The sequence below is a fragment of the Hermetia illucens genome, chromosome 1, assembly GCF_905115235.1.
Source record: "Hermetia illucens chromosome 1, iHerIll2.2.curated.20191125, whole genome shotgun sequence".
NCBI classification, from domain to species: domain Eukaryota; kingdom Metazoa; phylum Arthropoda; class Insecta; order Diptera; family Stratiomyidae; genus Hermetia; species Hermetia illucens.
Genome location: NC_051849.1, coordinates 122,600,705 through 122,621,267, shown reverse-complemented (window position 1 = coordinate 122,621,267; position 20,563 = coordinate 122,600,705). Strand labels below are relative to the sequence as shown.

At 41.0% G+C, this 20,563-nt stretch overlaps 1 protein-coding gene across 1 annotated transcript in view; it reads right to left on the bottom strand.

Annotated features, from left to right (window-relative positions):
- Window positions 1-20,563, bottom strand: part of LOC119661292 (midasin) — a 144,133-nt gene that overhangs the window by 33,906 nt on the left and 89,664 nt on the right. Inside the window, 3 exon segments of the mRNA XM_038070579.1 lie at window positions 6,865-6,988; window positions 7,061-7,803; window positions 7,875-9,838. Of these exon segments, the coding sequence (XP_037926507.1) occupies window positions 6,865-6,988; window positions 7,061-7,803; window positions 7,875-9,838 (2,831 nt within the window).

The following is a 20,563-nucleotide window of genomic DNA, read 5'->3' as shown; positions in this document are numbered from 1 at the left end:
CGAAATGTTTGTTCGAAGTACCTGGTATGCGCGGAAAGCGGTCCACAAATAAACATGGGCCTTTTTTAGAAATTGGCTGGGAGCCCCCTTAAGTTCCTTAAGTATCCTAGAATCATAAATTTGCAGTTATATATGTTACACTATAGAGCATGATGCTACCAAGTTTGGTGAAATTATTACGCACTATTACTAACAGAGTTGCAATAGGTAAAATTTATCAGTTTTCTGCAAATTTTGTGCATGGATAAATGATAAATGACTATTTAAATATGTTTAGATAAGCAATACACTTAATAAATTGTGATTGAGCGGAGACGTGTTTATAGATCGGAATTTACTTAGCACATCACAACCAAACCAACGCAACGAAATAAATTTAAACGGCGAATTTCAAGATAAAAACGTATTTTTAATTACCATTATAACGTAAACCTGCCTTCAACAATATAAATCTTCCGTTGGCCAGTATACTACCGGAATTTTTTTAGCACATCACAACCAAACCAACGCAACGAAATAAATTTAAACGGCGAATTTCAAGATAAAAACGTATTTTTAATTACCATTATAACGTAAACCTGCCTTCAACAATATAAATCTTCCCGTTGGCCAATATACTACCATACGTTAATTAAGATAAATGGGCAAATAATTACATGCAGGTATTTTGTCTACTTATTTATTACCTAATTGCTTTATTATTATAGGTCCAAAATGGCAGCGAAAAAAGAAATCTTTCCGAAGATTATATTAAGTTTGGACTTACCTTCATAGGAAAAGACGAGTTACAATTGCCTCAGTGCGTGATATGCGTGATATTGATAGCGTGAGGCCAATTCGCCTTGAAGTGCATTTGAAGCAACAACACTCTACGCTGGTTTTGAAAGGCGAAACAGTTTTTTTCTTCTAAAGCAGAATCACTAAGCGGATGAGATTGGATAAATCGGGATTTTATCACGCAGATAAGTTTGACAGAATCTGCGAAATAGCATTTATGATAGCAAACCAAAAGAAACCTCATACTATAAGTGGACAAAATCCATGTGTCGTAAAAGCCACGCAGATAATTTTAGGAGAAGATGCAGAGCAAAAAAATGAAGTGGTTTTCTTTTTCGAATATTACAATCAATCGTAGAATCAATGACATTGCAGCAGACAAGTCATAAATAATTAACAGTAAGTAAGTGAGTGAAATTATCGTCATTTTTTGCCATCAGTTACTGAAATCGTTAATTGTGCACAGTTAATAGTATATGTTCGTTACATCGGCGGAGATGACATTGAAGAAAAGAGTTTGTACTCCCAATCTATGACAGTAGTACTATATCTGTAAGATCGGGCTTAACTAAGAAGCGCTAGGAAAAAGTCCTGCAATAGTTAGTGCACATTGTGCTATTGATCGATAAACTTTCGCTTCCAAAACATTGCTACATAAATTTCGTAATGCTTTTGATTCGACTATAAGTATTGTAAACTCCATCAAGAGCACTGCATTGAATAGTCGGTTATTTACTTTACTTTGGGAGGATATCGATTCTGATCACAAAGTTCTTCTATTCCACATAGAAGTACGCTGGCTCTCCAAAGGCAACATGTTGACACGCCTTTATGAATTGAAAGAAGAGGTTATTCTTTTTCTTGAGTTCAAAGAGAAACAATTTTTTGCAAATGTCAAAGAAGAGTGGGGATATGGTGTTTCTATGACGAATATCGACTCGATGCCGCAAAGCATATCAAAAAAGTTTGCATAACATACAGTCAAACACCTTCTCTAGATGCAGAGAAGTAATGTAAAGAGGAAGATGCTTCGCACGGTGCTCTTCCATGAGTAAACGCGCAGCGTGTATTGCGTTCGTAGTTTCGCAGTTCTTGTCAAACTCCCCTGGTTTCACGGTTATTTGAATGATGTCAGAGTCAAGAATACATTTAAAAATCTTTATATGAGGTAAAAGCAGAATTAAAAGGTTATTTTAGCTCTCTGCTCGAGTACCTTTCTTTCTCCATACGGGAACGGTCGTGCTTTTTCCCAGTGAAATAACGTACTACATACCTTAACAACGTGGTTAAGGAACTCACTGAACGAGGTTAGGGTCCAGCCCTTCCATTTCCAAAGTTCAATTGCGATGTCGTCTACGCGCTACTGCTTTTCCCCGAATTTATACCTTTGCAGCTGACCGGTGGGACTAGTAAAACTGTCGACAGTGCTTGTGGAAGCAGAAGATGAGAAGTTTTTCGGTTTTGAAGTATTGCCGCCATCTGCCTGTTGCGCCTTGTCGATCGGTAAGCAAAGTACCGTTAACGCAACATAAGTGTTCAATATCCTGTACGTGTTGATGTCGGCCTTTAACAGGTCTCTATAGATGTTCGATTCGAGTATTCAGTTTATCATAAAGGCCGTTCGGGCAACAGCAACCCTTTTCTTTGCTTCCACGGTTCCATTTTTGTAAATTTGCCAATAGACTTCCCGCCTTACTTTCACTAATGACGGAAATCACTTCTATTGTGCAATCTAACAAAACTCCCAAAGAACGTTTTTTTTAAAGAAAAACTGTTTGAAATTATCAGCAAATATAAATATCAACCAAATTCAAACACACTGAAAAACTGCACTATGTTGTTTGACGTCACAAGTCGTGCCAGGAAATTACTCATAAAAATATGAAAATGTCACAATTAATTTTGCGCGTGAAATGTCAAGGAGGACGGTGATAAATTTTAACTGAACTTTAGAATTTAGAATTTTGTCGCACTATTATTCTTTTTTTATTCTTGAGAATTTAATGCAGTTCCCATAAGATCACACTTCCAAAGCCTTAGAACGCAGACGATAAATGAGCCTAATTCAAATTAAGTCACAAGAGGACAGACCCCGTAGAATATTCAGCCGGCTCAAAGGTTCAGATCCCCCCTCAGTACAAATCCATTTTTTGCGGCCTGTGAATCTTAAAAAAACGAACGGTTTATCGCTGCCTAGGTAAAGTTGCGAGTGAAATTTCTTGTGCACTTATGTTCAGGCATTATTACCGCCAAAGCTGTGAAAAAATAGTCCTTGCACACTAACTGCACTCTCCTCACTGCATTATCTCTATAACTTTTACGCTGATACATGTAAATCAATTATGTAAAAATGTGGCGAAGATTGCATTAATTTAATTTCTCATACTTGTAAAATGCAAAATCAATTTCTAAAAGTTGGTATAGGGCCTACAAATAAGTTCTGTCGGTTTTTTTATTAAATTTGAAGCTTTATTGTGAAAAATTGGTTATACATTCATTGTTCAAAGTATTGCCCATCGCTAGCCACAACTTTCTTCCATCTTTCAGGCAATTCATAGATACCATCGCGCCAAAAATTGGCCGGCTTGGCCGCTATCCACTCATCGAGCCATTTTTTGAGTTCCTCGTAATTGGAGAAGTGGTGGTCAGTCAGGCCATGCTGCAGCGACCGGAACAAATAGCAATCAGAAGGAGCAATATCTGAAGAATACAGCGGGTGGGGTAGGACTTCCCATTTCAACGTCTCTAGATATGTTTTAACGGGCTGTGCAACATGTGGACGAGCATTGTCATGTTGCAAAATAACTTTATCATGCCTTTGCTGGTATTGCGGCCGTTTTTTCTTGAGTTCGCGGCTTAAACGCATAATTTGACGTCGTTAGAGGTTGCCCGTGACCGTTTCGTTCGGTTTTAGCAGCTCATAGTATACCACACCCAGCTGGTCCCACCATATACACAGCATGATCTTCTCACCATGAATATTCGCTTTGGCCGTCGATTATGAGGCATGGCCGGGGTATCCCCACGTTGCCCGACGCTTGGGATTATCGTAATGGATCCACTTTTCATCGCCAGTAACTATTCGATGCAGAAAACCCTTCCTTTCTTGTCGTTGGAGCAGTTGTTCGCACGTGAAAAAACGGCGTTCGACATCTCTTGGCTTCAGTTCATACGGAACCCAATTACCAACCTTTCGGATCATTCCCATTGCTTTTAAACGGTGGGAAATGGCTTGCTGAGTGACTCCAAGTGTTTTTCCAAGTTCTTCTTGCGTTTGCGATGGATCTTGGTCGAGCAATGCCTCTAATTCTTCCTCTTCAAAAATTGTTGGCCGTCCGGCGCGCTCTTCGTCTTCCAAGTCAAAATCGCCACTTTTAAACCGTCCAAACCACCTCTGACACGTTCTCTCAGATAGAGCATGGTCACCATAAATTTCCACCAAAATGCGATGACTTTCGGTTGCTTTTTTCTTCATGAAGTAGAACTCCCCGCAAAAACACATTATTTGGTACAAAATTGGTCATTTTCGTTGATGAAAAAAGTATTGTTTTTTACACTTCAATTAAATAATTTATACTGACGTTTGTGCCTATTGACAGTAGCTTTCCGATGAATGTTTGGAAATGTGGTTCAATGGAATAAAAAACAAGCTACGCCATCTATTGTGAAAACCGACAGAACTTATTTGTAGACCCTATAATATATTATTAGTAAGTTTATTTGAGCAGATAGCACGTCATTTCACGTCAAAACTAATATCAGTTTCGGAAAGTACTAATCGACACTTTTCATTTGATACCTTACATGACTATATCCGGTGAAAAAAATATTTACATCTCCCCTTTGCATGTAATTTATGTCACTCACTATATGCGTAAGATTTTATAGTTCCCACATGTTGATATGTAATCCATCGGCTTAATTATAACTCGCCAGGGGTCGATGGAATTTTAGCTGAATTGGTTAAATATGGAGGCAACCAATTACACAATCATTCATCAACTTATGCTCAAAGTGTGGGAATGTGAATTAATGCCTGACGACCGGCATCGAGGCATTATCTGCCCCATATATAAAAAAGATATCACGCAGGTTTAAGGTTGTTGAGTACCATCTAAAAGATATTCTCCGCTATCTTAATAGATCAGATAGCCCCATATGCCCAAAATACCACTGGCCCCATACCAAAGAGACTTGACTCCAGGCAAATTTTCTCTCTGCGTGATGGAAAAACTGTTGGAGAGGCCAAGAAAGAATTGGGTATCCCGCCCTTTAACCTGGCCCTGGGAAAAGTGATCCATGATGATGAGGTAAATGCGAGACCTATGCTGACGATATCGACATCATGGGAAGAACGATCCGAGATGTACATACTGCCTTCATCCAGATCGAACAAGTGCGCGAGATCTTGGGCTTCACATCAATGAAGGCAAGACAAAATATGCGTTGGCAACGTCAGCACCAAAAACCAACCAACCAACAACATCAAACCGCAATAGTCAAACGGGAAGAATAAAGATAGGAGACTACAACTTTGAGACCGTTGATAATTTCTCCTATCGATAACAGCTACGATGATTAAATCCGCGCACGGTTGTTGGCAGCCAAAAGAGCCTATTTCAGCTTACAAAAACTGTTCCGCTCGAAACGTCTCACCATAGGGTCAAAGCTCTTACTGTACAAGACAATGATCTTGCCAGCCCTCATGTATTCTTCAGAGACTTGAGTTTTTAGCAAGAAAAATTGCCTACCCTTGGCCGTTTTCGAGAGAAGAATCCTTGGAAAAATGTTTGGCGCCCTACATGAGGATGGACGATTCCGTAGCTTACATAACGATGAAATCTATTAGCGAAACACGACCGTCAGGTTCTGGATAAAATCTGGTTTGATATGTTGCGGTGGGTGATTCACTTAATCCGTATGAATGAGGATGATCCAGTCCAAAAAGTCTATAAGGGCAATATCTATGGTAGAAAAACAAGGCAAGGCAGACCCTTCCTGAGATGGAACGATGGCGAAGGAGGGGACGCCAGGCAGCCTTTAGGGACATCGAATTGATGGACCTCGGCGCAAAGCCGAGATGTCTGAAGTTCCTTATTAAGGCAAGTCTAGACCGGATACCGGCTGTTGCTGATGATGATTATATGTCCATTAAATTTCGTTAAATTACCGTTTGAATTTGAAGGATCTTGGATGAACTTTATTAGTAACTTTATTTCAGTAGATTTTGCAACGGAGAGAATTTTGAGGCCTACATATCATGTGCACGGATCACCATAATTTTTTACAGATTTTTAAGTTATGTAGCTTCTGAAAACGGTCCTTGAAATACACTTATCCTCGCATTCCACCCTTTTGGCACCAATGTCAAAACTACTATCAGCTTCAAACAATGTTAAACGAGACCACCTTTCATTTGATACCCCACATGACTATATTCGTTGGAAAAAAATGTGGATTCCCCTTTCGCTTGGGGACATTCTATTCTACGCAAGCGATTTCACAGGTCCCATATTTTCACCAAATTTCGCATCAAAATGGATTTGACAGGCAGACAGTAAACTGATTTTAATAAGGCTTTGTTTTCAACATAACTTTAAAAATGTTGCACCTCTCTTTCGCCTGTGTGGGGTACCTCAAACTCAATTGAAAATGGGGCTACTTGCTATATATGTAAAGAGATCAGAAACATGTTCTCATCAAATTTCCTGACTGTAGCCAAGGTCCAATGAATCGAGTGTGACAGACAAAGATATATCGATTGACATCGATTTGAATAAGATTTTACACAAAACCTTAAGAAGCCTCCCCACGTTGTATGGAAAAAGGCACTTTATCCAAAAATCCCTGGGTGATTCCCTTGAAACGCTCTCCCTACTAAAAACAAAGCATCAGCCGCTATTCATGTTAGACGATCCCCACCTCGATGGCCCAAGACTCCAAAAGGGCAGAATCTTTTATACTAAAACATATATATTCCTAATAATAAGTAGGGAATCCATTTTTTAATTTAAAAAAAAAAAAAATATTGTTCACCATTTTTTTGGAAAACATCGCCAGAGAACAAAAGCAATCAATCTTCCTTACCTGGAAACTTTGAAGACTCTGGTCAGATTCTATACATTCAACGTTTTTGAGTTTCTTTTGGATGTATTCCACTTCAAGGATGATTTTTTTCGAATGTTTCAAAATTGCATGAAAATGTTGTTTCCTGTTTAAGAAAAATAAAACGTTAAACTTCCAACTAGAGAATATTAACTATAATAGATGTAAAGAAACATACTCAGCATCGAATCTCGGACACATTAGGATGGAATTATACCATATCATCTGGCGCATATCATTTAAAATCATTCTCCAAGCAACCAAATTATTCAATTCTACAGATTTCAGTTCACCAAGCTCATCAAATAATACAGGAATTAAACAGCTGATTAACGCAGGTCCAGTGTAGTTGGTTTTGGGTGGTATATTTGTGCTGTGTTCCATATAATTGATAACGTCAGGTCGACTTGAAAGTGTCGTCAAACGATGATATTGAAGCATTTTCAACAGGATACGATTGAATGTGGAAAAATGTCGGTAGTATGGCAAAGATAAAGATGATAACAATGACTCGAAATAAACAGGATTTTTTATATCGAAAATGTATGACAAAACAGTTTGCCACATTATCTTGAACTTTTGGAAACTATCGTTCCTTACAACTTGTAGAAGCTCCTGTGAGGAAAATGCACTTGCACATTTTTTGTTAAAATATTTGTCATTCAGAAACACCGTTTTCTCGCAGTGTACTGCCAGCGATAGAGCTCTAGTTGCAAAATAATCTTTCAGTGGTAACAATCCTGCATTAATATCGAGGGTAGTCGTATGTAAGTTGGACATCTCAACAGATAAATGAAATACTTGCTCGATTTTTGTTAAAAGTTGGTAGGTAGTTGATGAATTCGTCGTTGTCTCATTTATATTAATTGCATTGTCAAAGTAGGTGCGGATAGCTAATTTCACATTTTCTGGCAAATCTGTTTTTTATATCCAAGTGAGAGTTGCCAATTTTGTTTAAATAATTTAAAAGCTCTATATTTTTATCCAAAAACAAGCGCCCCAATATCCAACTCGGTAGAATTAATGCAAGAGGCAAAGCTTTTTATATCCTTTACGTCATAATTTCCGAATTTTGGGGCCAATTCAGTTAAATTGCGTATACGACAATAATAATTGTACAAATCCACTTGTTCTATACTAAAATGTGGGAAAAAATTGATAAGCTCTCTGGAAAAGATCTTTTGAATTTTCCGTAACGAATGAAGGTTAGAAGGTGAATATTGTTCTATTGTTAACATAATAACCTCGAGCTCATCTATTTTATTTTTTGGGGCAATTTTAAATATTCGACTCAATAATTTTTTTTTTAGCCATTTAAAATGCAAATATATTTTATCTAATAAATTTTGATTAAGATTTTTATCAATTATAATATTATTGTTCACACAGTTGTAAAAACGGTTAAACCAGAGCAGGGATAGTATGAGATCGGGATAATCATCCATTGTTAGATTCACATCATGTTGTAGGGAAAAGTACACTTGACACTCCACTTTTGTTATAAAGGGCCATAATTGTTCTAAAAAAACATTATTAAATCGATCGAAAGTTTGCTTAGAAGCCACTGCCTGGGAATAGCATATTGCCGTGATATTACTTAATTTTGTAATTTGTTCTTCTTTAATTGAATCCATAAGTAAATTTGCGAATAACTGTGCATTTAGGATGAGTTCCTCATTTGTTTTTGAAATTAAGCAATTGTAACTTCTTATGCGAGGAAAAAGTTTAGTATTCCAAGGTAAAGTCAAACGAGTTGTCCCAAATAAATCTTTGCTTCTTTCGATGGTATGAAATAGGGTAGTATTTAGCGCAAGTAATATTCGGTTTTCGTCGTTACCCTGTGACTTGTTGGCGAAATATCGTTGTATTATTTGCGTTATATAATCGCACCTTAATTTGAAGTCACTCATATTACTCAACAAGTACAACATACATACATAACATTTGATGAATAGGAACGGATTTTCAAAGTCTATGGATACACTTTTTGAAAATATTTCTCCAATCGCTTCGCTCATTGCAATTTTATTAGGATAGCACTTTAATAAGCCAACAAGTGGCTCAGCCTGCATTTTTAACATTGTCATTTGGTTCATTTCCTTCGGCCGCAAAATGACATTATTTATGTTACAGATATTGGGTTTGGGTTTTATTTTCTGACATTCTTCAACAAGAATTTCCTGTAACTTATTTTTGTAAATCTCCAATCCGCATCCTACAGGATCTGCAGTCACCGAATATATATACACTTCCATTGCACTGTTGTAAACTGCTTTCCTTTCATTCAATCCTATATGCTTGTTGCAAACAATCAAATCTGCAAAATGCGATAAATGTGATATATTGAAAATGTCTTCTTCCGATATGTTTCGGAATTTATGGTGAATCTGTACAGCTGTAAGAATTAAATAATTCTCTTTAACTCCGCTCAAGTAAACAATTTGACGCAAATCATCTTCGGAGTATTTGTTATTCAAAAAATTCAACTCCACACAACGGTTCCTCATAGCCCTCGATAATGATCCATTTCTTGGATTTATTGTGAAGAAAATGCGAAAATTTCTGTGTTTATCAGCTACTTCACTATTTCCTGACTTCAAAGACCCCTTTTCAGACAATAGTAAGCTTCCTTCCGGTTCCAAAATTGGATTTAAACGATCCAAAATAGCTGAAGAACAAAAATTTGCATGATCCAAGCATATGTATCCACCAAATTTCAGACACTTTATTATTTTCGAGTCGATCCATTCGAAGTGACCTGCGGTATTTAGAGTACCAGTCTCTTTCACAATATATTCCAGCGTATTCAACATTGTTCCAGCTTCTTCTAATGCTCTAACAGTATTCATGTCAATAACAGAGAATTTAACTTTGTCAACAAACGAACGTAAATAATGAATTCGTTTATGGAAAACAACAAGCCACCCCGCCGGTACCTCCAACTGTTTTTTTTCATCTGAAAGAGAAAGATCATTACGAGTTTGATATTATTTGTTAAAATATAATGAAGGATATTTATAACCCCTTATTTATTCTATTGTCAAATGCGTTATCGACTTAAAATATTTCATTTTTTTTTTTATTGAATCCTTAAAGTGAAAATTGTATGTATTGTAAATGAACTAAATTGAAACTGACTCGATCTTGCAGACAAGAAAAGCGTATAAGAAAAGAAAAGAAACACACAAACAACAGGTTTTTCAGGGTTATGGCTAGGGGACTCCACCCAAAGTGCAAAAAGACGACATTGTAGAAGACCTAAAGGAAAAGGGTTTTAAGATCCTAGAAGCGTCCGTTGTTAGATCCGAGAAAAGGGAGGGAGGTAAAGCAAGGTGCCCTAGCCAAAAAAAATTTCGATGGTAATCAAATAATGAAAACTATTTTAGATAGACTTGACGAACAATAAATAGTAAGCAAACAAATTTTTGACAAACTTAAGCGATTACATTATGTGAAGACAGAAAAATATAACAAATATATAACAAATGATAAATGTCCTGATAATCATAACGTGGATTGTAAATAGGCTGCAACAGCATCTAGAAAAGTTGAAAGTCTTCCTTAATACTGAGAAGATAGACATATGCCTTATCTCAGAAAGCCACCTCACGGGGCCTACGAACCCTCAAATCCGTGACTTTTGCTCATACCATGCAACACATCCTAATCGACAAGCCAACGGAGGAACTACAATTTCGTTAAAGAGGATATCAGATACAACGAAGAACAGAATATTGAAGATGAAAAAAAGCAAGTTATAACTATTTAGTTGTCTTTAATGTAAAACAAGTCGGAATACCGGAAGCTCGCGCTTCAGGTATCAAGGTTTTGTGTTCATCTTATGTAAGAAACTTCAACGCACATTTTTCTATTCCTATATAGCTACAACTATCCAACATATTCCTTCATTCTCTTCCAAACTACAAGATATACGTACATATTACAGCCATAGATATTATCCTCACCCTAAACAAAAAATATTTCCGATTTACTTCTTGCACAAAAGCATACATATGTACAAAAATGGTAAAGTTTCACCCCCTATAACTTTGTTAATAATGGTTGGATTTTCTTCAAATTTGACGAACTTGTGTATTATGTTCTTCGTTACACCTATGCCATTTTATACTTCTGAGATGAACATAAGGGGGGTTGCCGGGTAAATTTTTAAAATGTGAAAATATACTATTATTAACTTTATTTGTGCAGATATCGGAACCGGATATATTTTGAAGCCTAGATTTAGTAGAGATGCACCACTGATTTCTTTCAAATTTTTCGGTTGGGTAGGTTCTGAGAACGAGACCTGTTACACTTTTTGGGGGTCATATATTGAGCCTTCACTCGCCTATGTTTCACTCAATATCAAATATGGAACCAGTTTCGAAAAGTACTAATTGAGTCCTTTCGTTTGATATGATATGGCAGCATTCTGTGAAAAAACATTGTACAGCCTCCTTTCACATGTATGGGGAGCCCCCCGCCCCCTTAAACTTAACACAAAATGGCGCCAGTTGCTGCGTGTAAAGGGAACAACAGATCACATACTCTTACCAATTTTCGTGACAATCGATCTGTTTCCGAATAAATCGGCTGTGACAGACGGACAGATGGACAGACCGCAATGCCTGAAGATACTGAAGGTGAAATCTGAACCCGACCTAAAAGGCCTAGGCGGAAATGTTAGCAAAATCCGGAGGACCCCGGAAGGGATCTCATGCTTGAGCTGAGAAAATCCAGCGTGGGAAAAACTGAAATATAAACTCTTGGGGAGAATGGTGCGGTTCGTTCCCAAAAATATGAGGTCTATATACAGTGCAAGGATCTCGATGAAGTAACATCCAGAGAAGAGATCTGCACTGCCTTGAAGGAACAATTCAAGTTGGAGGAATTCAGCGAAGAATCTATCGTGCGCCTAAGAAAAGCTTAAGGCGGTACTCAAACGGCCACAATGCGACTGCCAGTGCAGTCAGCCCAGAAGTAATTGGCCGTGCGGAAGGTTCGGATTGGATGGGTTATTTGCCGACTAAGGGAACAGATCTTCTTAAAAAAGTGCTTCAAATGCCTAATGTTTGGACACTTCATGAAGGCATGCGGCATCCATCGGTCCGATCGATGTCGAAGGTGTGGGGAAAAAGGACATATTGCCAAGGAGTGCAATAGGGACCCCAAATGCATTTTGCATTTTGAAAAGGAGGGAAGGGATAACCGGCATATTGCCGGAAGTGGTAAATTCCCAGAATTTAGGAAGGCGTTAACTGCAGTGAAAAAATGAAGTTAATACAAATAAACCTTAACTTACGAATCCGCGATGGAGATTCCTAGTGATTAGTACAGAAATTTTGACGGTGGTGTATGGGTCAGAGATTCGACTGGTGGAGCGGCGATATGGGCGTGCGGTCGTCAAGCCATACAATATAGTATGGGTCAGGTGGCTAGTGACTTTGTGAGGGCAAAAATAAGCGGTATATTTGTATATAGCTCTTACGCCCCACCGAGCCTCACACTGCTTGAATTTGGAGACCTGTTAGACGATCTTGTTCACGACGCCAGGGGACTAGATCCAAAGGTGATAGCCGGTGACTTTAATGCGTGGGCTATCGAGTGGAGCAGTAAGGAGGCGGTGCTTAGTAGAAGCATTCGGTTGGATGTGGTTCTGGCCAACGAAGGCGAAATAAACACTTATCGGAAATGGGGAACTGGTTCAATTGTAGATCTGACTTTTGTCAGTCCTGCGTTAGCACGTGACAAGTTAGCGAGGACTTCACGTACAGCGACCACCAGGCAATCACCTTTGAACTAAGGACGGAGCCACAAGGCAGGAGACTCGCACCCCGGAAGCCGAAATCCAAAAGAACACCAGGATGGTCTGCCAAAGCGATGGATGAGCAAACATTCATGGAGGTGTGCCTCCAAGGATAGAACTCTCCATGTCACACAGAGCATCTCTAAAGCATGTGACGCGTCGATGCCTAGGAGATGCTCACTCCCCACTAGAAGACCCAATTATGGGTGGAATAGTGATTTTGCCAGCCTTCGATCGATTTACCACAGGGCCAGACGAACGGCTGAGGGCAACAGATAGGATCGATCCAGGGCAAAAGGAGCATGCCTACAGGGAAGCTCGCAAGAACCCCAAGCTCGCTATCCAGCGGAGTAAGAGGGAATGTTTTAAGGACCTCTGTTCGAAAGCGGACATAAATCCGTCGGGGAGCGTAAAATCGTGACAGGACGACCCAGAGGCCGATCATCTCCACAGATCACGTGCCCTGTACTCTTGTTGAAAATAATCCAGGGGTTATTTCCCCAGCAAGAGGGGGGTACTGACACCTTCCAGCGCCCCCTGAAAGTGACGCCGATTCCATCAGTCACCAGGGACGAGCTGCTGGAGATCTGCACCATGGAAGCGGCAGAAGCTGGTGCTGTTGCCTAAGTCTGGCAAACCTCCTGGGGAACCGTCCCCCTATAGGCAAATATGTCTTCTAGACACTATGGGGAAAATGTTAGAGCGGGTCATTTATAATAGATTACTTCCAGTGGTCGAGAGCCAAGGGGGCCTTTCAGGTAGGCAGTAAGGGTTCCGTAAAGCCAAATCAACAATTGATGCCATCAAAATGGTTGCTGGCTTGGCCAAAAATGTAATACACGGAAAGGGTTGTACCAGCAAATAATGTGTGGTGGTGACCCTGGATGTGAGGAATGCATTTAACTAGGCCATTTGGAACCTTATATGAAAGTTTCTGGCGACGATTGGTGTTCCCACCTATCTCGCCGCTATTATCGATAGCTACTTGATAGAGCGGACACTCTGGTATAATACCGATGATGGACCCAAAGAGTACGTTGTCTCCGCGGGTGTCCCACATGGCTCTGTACTGGGCCCACTACTGTGGAACATCATGTATAATGATGTACTTAACCTTCCGGTTCCGGAGGAGGCCACGGTGGTGGGTAACGCCGAGGATATAGCAATGGTTGTGGTCGCAAGCCATCTCGAGGATGCTGAGTTATACTCAAGCGAAGCAATCAGTATTGTTAAGGCTTGGTTAGAAAGTGCTGGACTGGCACTCGCGGAGGAAAAGACGGAAGCGGTCCTCATCACTAAGCGCCGCAAAAGAAATTACGCCTGCATTAGAATCGAGAATCGTATCATCACTTCCAAGCGTGGAAGGTCTTAATAATCGTTGGCGCAACAATCCAAATTGGATCAGGGTCTTGAAGTGGTGGTGGTGCTAGAGCACTTCATTCAAGACCGTAACGGCACACTACAGTACATTGTAAGCAATGTGGTCAGCATTGCGCTCGCCGGAGATTATTACCCTAATTTGACTCAGGTACTCATTCACAGCTGAGTCAACTGGTATCCCGCGTCAAATCACGATACAAATTCCACTGCCACCTGTGAGGTTCGAACCGCGACCTTCTGCTTCCGTACGACAGCCTTGTGCTATAACCACTCAACTATCCAGACACAGTGGAAGATATTATTAAAGTTAGACAGAAGCCGCAAGGGCCTGCGCGAAGTTCTTTAAGTAGACAGTTAGCAGGGTCTAGCTTCTGGTGCTTCACACACTTCGTGGCCATAGTGGCAATACGGCAATCATGCGCTCGTCGGCCTAGATGAGAAGTCGATTGGGGTCGTCGCCGACGTACGCGAACAGTTCTCTTACTCAAAATTAAAGGGCACCCTCATGAAGTAACTGTCGGTAACTGAGTTAGCAAATAGCTCCTCGAGCCAACTGCTGCGTGAGATGAAACAATTTAGGCGGAGATAAGACCGGGTTTGAGCTTCTGAAGTCGCTGTGGTTACAATGAATCCCAGAGAACACCCAAGCCTTCTTGACTTGTGCGGACTCCGGGTCTTTGGAGGTGTTAGCGAACACTGCTGACAAGATCCAGGAGGTGTATGCATGTTCCATGGTCAGTGAAGTGTCGCGGCAGGCCACGGGCCTAATTACCGGTAATCTTTGCGGCTACCGTCTCTAAATTAACGGTAACAGTGGAAACTTTGCTTTCGAGGGGTAAATCCTGTGTTCGCGGTCTGCCAACCGAAATAGGCGATGCAGTAGACACGTGTCGGAGACCTTAACGAGACCTGCAGTTTGCTGGTACCACTGCATCTCTGCCAAAAAACTAAACTCATTGGAAGCTCCGGCGGCGGCTACTCAGAACGTAGTTCCATGCCGCCTAACCATTTACAATCCTTTAAACAAGCGTTATCGCGAAATCACAAATCAACAAAAAACAAAGACTCATGCGTGATTGCGTGGTGCACAGAGGCCGTCCAGACATTTGAGCTAACCAAGCGACAGCTGGCGGAAGCTACACTCTTGGCATTCCCTTCATCAGATACACCCCTAGCCGTATTCGTCGATGCCTCAGACATCGCAGTAGGTGCTGCCCTTCCCCAAAAGGTGAACCAAATCTGGCAGTCGTTCAACTTCTTTTCCAAACAATTGAATACAGCTTAACGAAGCTACAACACCTATGATTGTTAGTTATTAACCACATACATGACAATCAAATACTTCCGATATTCTTTAGAAGGCAGCTTGACAAAGCGTCTCCTCGTCAACTTCGCCACCTGAACTTCATAAGCCAGTATATTTCGAACATCCAGCACGTATCCGGTAAAGGCAATGTAATTTCAGATGCTTTGTCACGCATTTCAGAGGGCGAAATGTCAGCCACGGTCGATTTTTCCGCTATCGCAGAAGGCGTAGAAATTTCGGGAGTTTCCCCTTTTCGGCACAATCTAGGAGATACATTGCGAGATTTCTGAAAACGAACCTAAGCCATATATCCCGCGGCTTTTCGCAAGGAAACTATTTCATGCATTACACGATCTTGTGTATCTAGGCATTTGGACAACGAATCGGCTGACCACTAGCAAATGTTTCTGGTTCTCAATGAATAAGGATGTTAACTCCTGGGCCAAATAATGCATTGAAGTCAATACTGACCAGGGAATGCAGTTCGAGTCTACCCTGTTCTCGGCGTTAGGCAAACTCCTAGCATTCAAGCACCATCGGATGATCGCTAGCATAATGGCATACGATGACTCTTCGTGGTCGCAAGTCCTGCCTTTCGTTTATTTGGCCTACTTACAGCCCGTCATGAAGAGTCTGCCTCCAGCTCCACCGAGCTAGTATACGGGAGAACTTGAGGCTCCTTAGCGACTCTGTACTCGATACTAGGCAAGCCCTTTCTACCACTGTGCTTTTGCTTGCTCCGCGATACCGTGGCCAAGCTAAAATCACCCCCGCCACCCCGTCGTTTTTCGACGAAGGCTAACGTCCCAAGCACGCACGTCTTCGTTCGGGTGAATGCTTCCCGGAAGTCCTTGCAACCACTATATGAGGGCCAATATAAAGTTTTGGACAGGAGGCAGCACTTCTTTAGGCTTGCTATCGACGGCAGAGTCAACATCGTCTCCGTATCCAGGCTAAAACCTTTTTTCAGGGAAGAGAGGTGCACGGCGCGTGAAATTCGATTTGCGTCCCTAGAACTGGGGGGCCATTAGTCGAGTTTTATTCCTGCGACCCAGTATCAGCTGGGAGTGGGGCAGTGTGAAGGCGCTGCAATATGTGAGCCGCTTAGCGGAGATTCACATGAGCTCCACACAAAAGTAGTAGTACAAACCCACCACGACTGAGCAAGTCGAAACTCACCCGCCTGAGCAGGGCGACAGCCACGGGCCGGCGTAGAAACCGGGTTCGAGTCACTATGTAGCTAGCGGCTGGATAATATAATTGATAATAGAATTGACTTAAAAAATAATTAATTTGTATTAAGGGGATCATCCCGTGTGAAGGCCGTTTTTTGGCTTTTTTTAGAAATTTTTTGTGAAGAACTGGAGAAAGATGCAAATACGAATTTCACCATAGATTTATTAATATCTTGAGGGTGCATAGTATTTTTTTCAGCCCGATCACATAGTTCGTTATTGAAATACAGAGCAATTTATACCCATCTCCAAAAAAAGGTGTTTTTCTGCTGCCACACTAAAGGGCGCTGCGATCATCTTAGAGTAAAAAAGTAAACGGCATTTTAACGTACAAACCTAACTACAGTCCGCAAACTAGAATTATTAAAAAATATTAAAAACTAAATTTTTGGTGCCGTGTTAAACTTTTTTTTGAATTTTGGCGTTTTTTTACGGCTTCTTCATTGAATAAAAAAAAACTACTGAATGAATCGCAATTATCCTAGTTTGCGGAACGTAGAAATATGTTCTGAATAAGTCGTGAACATTTCAAAGATTTTGGGCTATGATGGCAGCCGATTTTCAACATGCGGTTTCGAGAAAGACGCATTTAAAAAGTAGAATGCGATTTTTAGCCATAAAACCTTAACTGACCATTAATCTGCTATACCTAGTCCATAAACGTTAGGTTTCTTCAAGAAACACATGTAAGGCCTTGGCTTCAATTCTTGTCCTTTTAGCGAAGTCATTCGAACGTCATTCGGACCGATAAATACCTGCTTTATTACGACGACCGACATAAATCTGGCATGTGACTTATTACGTGTTTAACACTATACTTTCCGAATGACTACGAATATCAAAAAATCACTTTGCCCATATATTCTACACTATATCTAGATACAATTGATGCCAAAAAAAATCGATTCCGCGGATACGACACACGGCATGACCCCTTTAATATATATACTTGTAATTTAACTAATTATTATAACATATTTTAACCGAATTGACCATTTGAAAGGCCAAAGTCCATGACCCGGTGAGAGAGCAAACAGATGTCATCATAGTTGATAGCTCACAAATTTCTATTCCTTTTATTTGCTACTTACGACAAGCAGGGAAAACTGTGAGAGTATTCGTATGTCAACTGGGGCCGAAATGCTGCGGATCCGTCGGGTTTGTTTACATAGCAGTCGCAGTACCAGGCCGAACAACAGGTTTACTCAATGGGATTATTTGCGGTAGCATTTAGTGGTAGTTTGATGGGGGCAAACCCGGCACCCACCGTGCACAAAGTTTCTTCATATGAAAGTGTTCATGCAAGATATTTCGCATACGTTCTGTTGCTGTCTTTAGGACGTCAACAATCGCAAAAAAATCTCACTATAGTCATACTGAGCGGACAATAGACTGACGGCGCCAACTTTACCCTCGTTTCTCAGCACAATTCTCGCAACCTTCCAGCGGAAGGGAAAAACACCCGCTGTCAAACACGCGTTAAATGCGCCGAGTAATAGTTCGGCTTGTATTTGCCTACGAGTTTCAACACATCACTGGGAATACCATCCGATTCTGATGCTCTTTTCCTTCATGAACAGGACCGCCTCCTCTAGTCCCTTTGCAGTGAAGAGTGGGCATTCCTCAGTACTGACTTCTTCATCGATAGCGTCAGTTCGGATGGAGTGTACAGCAAAAAAGCACCTATACGATTTCTCCCATCTTGTTGTCCATAGAAAAGGGTGGCCGATGGGCACCTATTTTTTGGTAACGTCGTTGATTAGCTCCTGCAGGCAGCGTGCATTCTGCCTGTTGATTTCGTGGCGGAATTCCTTTTTCTCACTCTTATACTCTGCAAATTTAAGCGCCTCTTTGTCTTAGTCTGTTTCACGCTGAGCAATGAAGTTTGAGGCAGTTAATTCGTAGCCTTGCAATTTCAGCCGTCCACCAGTACACAGGTAATTTCCCGGGGCGCAGCTTCCTTTTGGAATGAAGGAATGCTAACCGTTATTGAGAACAATAAGCCCCGTCCTAAAATTCTCCCAGTCGTGTTGTTAATCTTGTCCTCCAATGCGGCGAACTTACTCCGTTCGTTCCGTGCTTAAAAACGTCACTTTCGCACAACGAACCTAAACAAAGCCGTCTATTGGACCATAGGCTCGTACTCGCAACTGCATCTCTACCCAGATAGCAGTCATATATATTGTAGCGGGTGAAGTTCGTCATATCACCGCGAGTTGGCAATCTTGCGTTGACAGACATAATTCCCACCTTAACGCTTATCACATCTGTGTAATCCCTTTTTTCGCTTCCTTCGCTTCTTCTGTATTAGTGAGACAAGTCAGATTTCTTATTTCAAGAGTACATATGTGTTTTAGAATTAGAATTACCATCTACTCCAGCGTCTTCTGACTTGGCCTTGTTGCGAATTTCTCGAAGAACTTCGGCGTAAGATCTTCCTCCGTTCGGCTTGATGACCAATGGCCTCTTTAGCGCTGATTTTGCAATCATAGTCGACTTTGACTTTGCTATAGTGCACTGTCAATGCAATTCAATTTAGATTGTTGTTACTGAGTTTTATCTTTTTTCGACACCGCTTGGTCCTCTTGGTTATAACTTCGCAGAATTCTTCTTACTGCGTCCTCGTCCATAAATCTACGCTGTTTTCTCCTCTTGTCCTTTTGTCGTTTGTTGTTCCAGTCCGGGCGGCCTTAGCTCCTCTTCATAAGATAAGATCCAACTGTTCTTCCTTCTCCATTATGCCATTTTTGACATCCATGGAGATGTATTGCTAGACGATGGTAGCCTTCATTTTCCGTAAGGCTACTTCGCATTTCCTGCCTTTCTTCCTCTACCATTGTCGTTTCGACGAAGTCCATCCTCTCCGGTGAGATGACTTGAATTTCCGCTTCGTTGGTCTCATTTTCGGCCGCTTTTTCACATCCGGTCGCCTGCACCGTTGGAACAGTGTGCCTTTCTACTTTTTACTAGGTAACCTTCGTATTATCGCGCTTCTTGCAAAGGGATTTATAGTGGAATCTCCCATTTTAGTTGCCAAGACGGTGAGCGTAGTGTATTGCTGCTATTTGCCGGTTCTGCCGCCGTATTTTTTGTAGTTGGTTTTGTCTTTTAACTCAGGTCCCAGTTGCAAATCGCTATCTCCGCTAGAAAGTGTAGTCCTGATTATCCTCCTGATTATCTGCGAGCAGGGAGGTCACGCGTGACAGCAGAATCTTGGAAGCTAGTCGATGGACGGAAGGATTTGAAAAATATGTTGACCGCTGCGAGTGATGGCGAGCGTGAAGCGATCGAACTCCGTTACCGAGCGAAATCCCGAGAAGTTCAACGTAGTGTGCGCCGTAACACAAGAGAAGACGCTGCAGAATGCAATCACAAAAGAGCTTGCATGTGTTCGCAAATCTTTCAATGGTCGTGTGAAGGACGTGAATGATCGACTCCGCATCCACGCTAAAGAACAACTTAAGAAATGGAAAGAATAGTTCACCACATGTCTTCCTGCCTGTCCCCACATCAGAATAAGTTAATCATCTCAATACACTCAAACGAAAAACGCTGGTACTCTCTATATAGGAGGGCATTCAGGGAAAACTGTGGCGGAGCGCGCAACTTGCATGTTGGATGCACGCAGGTGTGAATCGTGGTGGCTATGACATCCATGATCGACGCACAGATTTCTTTTCTGTCAGTACTTTACGTGGTTGGTATTTGGCTTAATAATAACAATAATCGTTGGCAAAACAGTCCATATTGAATCAGGGTCTTGAAGTGATGGTGGTGTTAGAGCACTTCATTCAAGACCGTAACGCTACACTACAGTACACTATAGGAGGCAATGTGGTCAGCATTGCACTCGTCCGAAATTATTACCTTGATTCGCAATAGGTAGTCATTCACAGCTGAGTCGACTGGTATCCGACGTCAAATCACGGTACAAATCCCACTGCCAACAGTGAC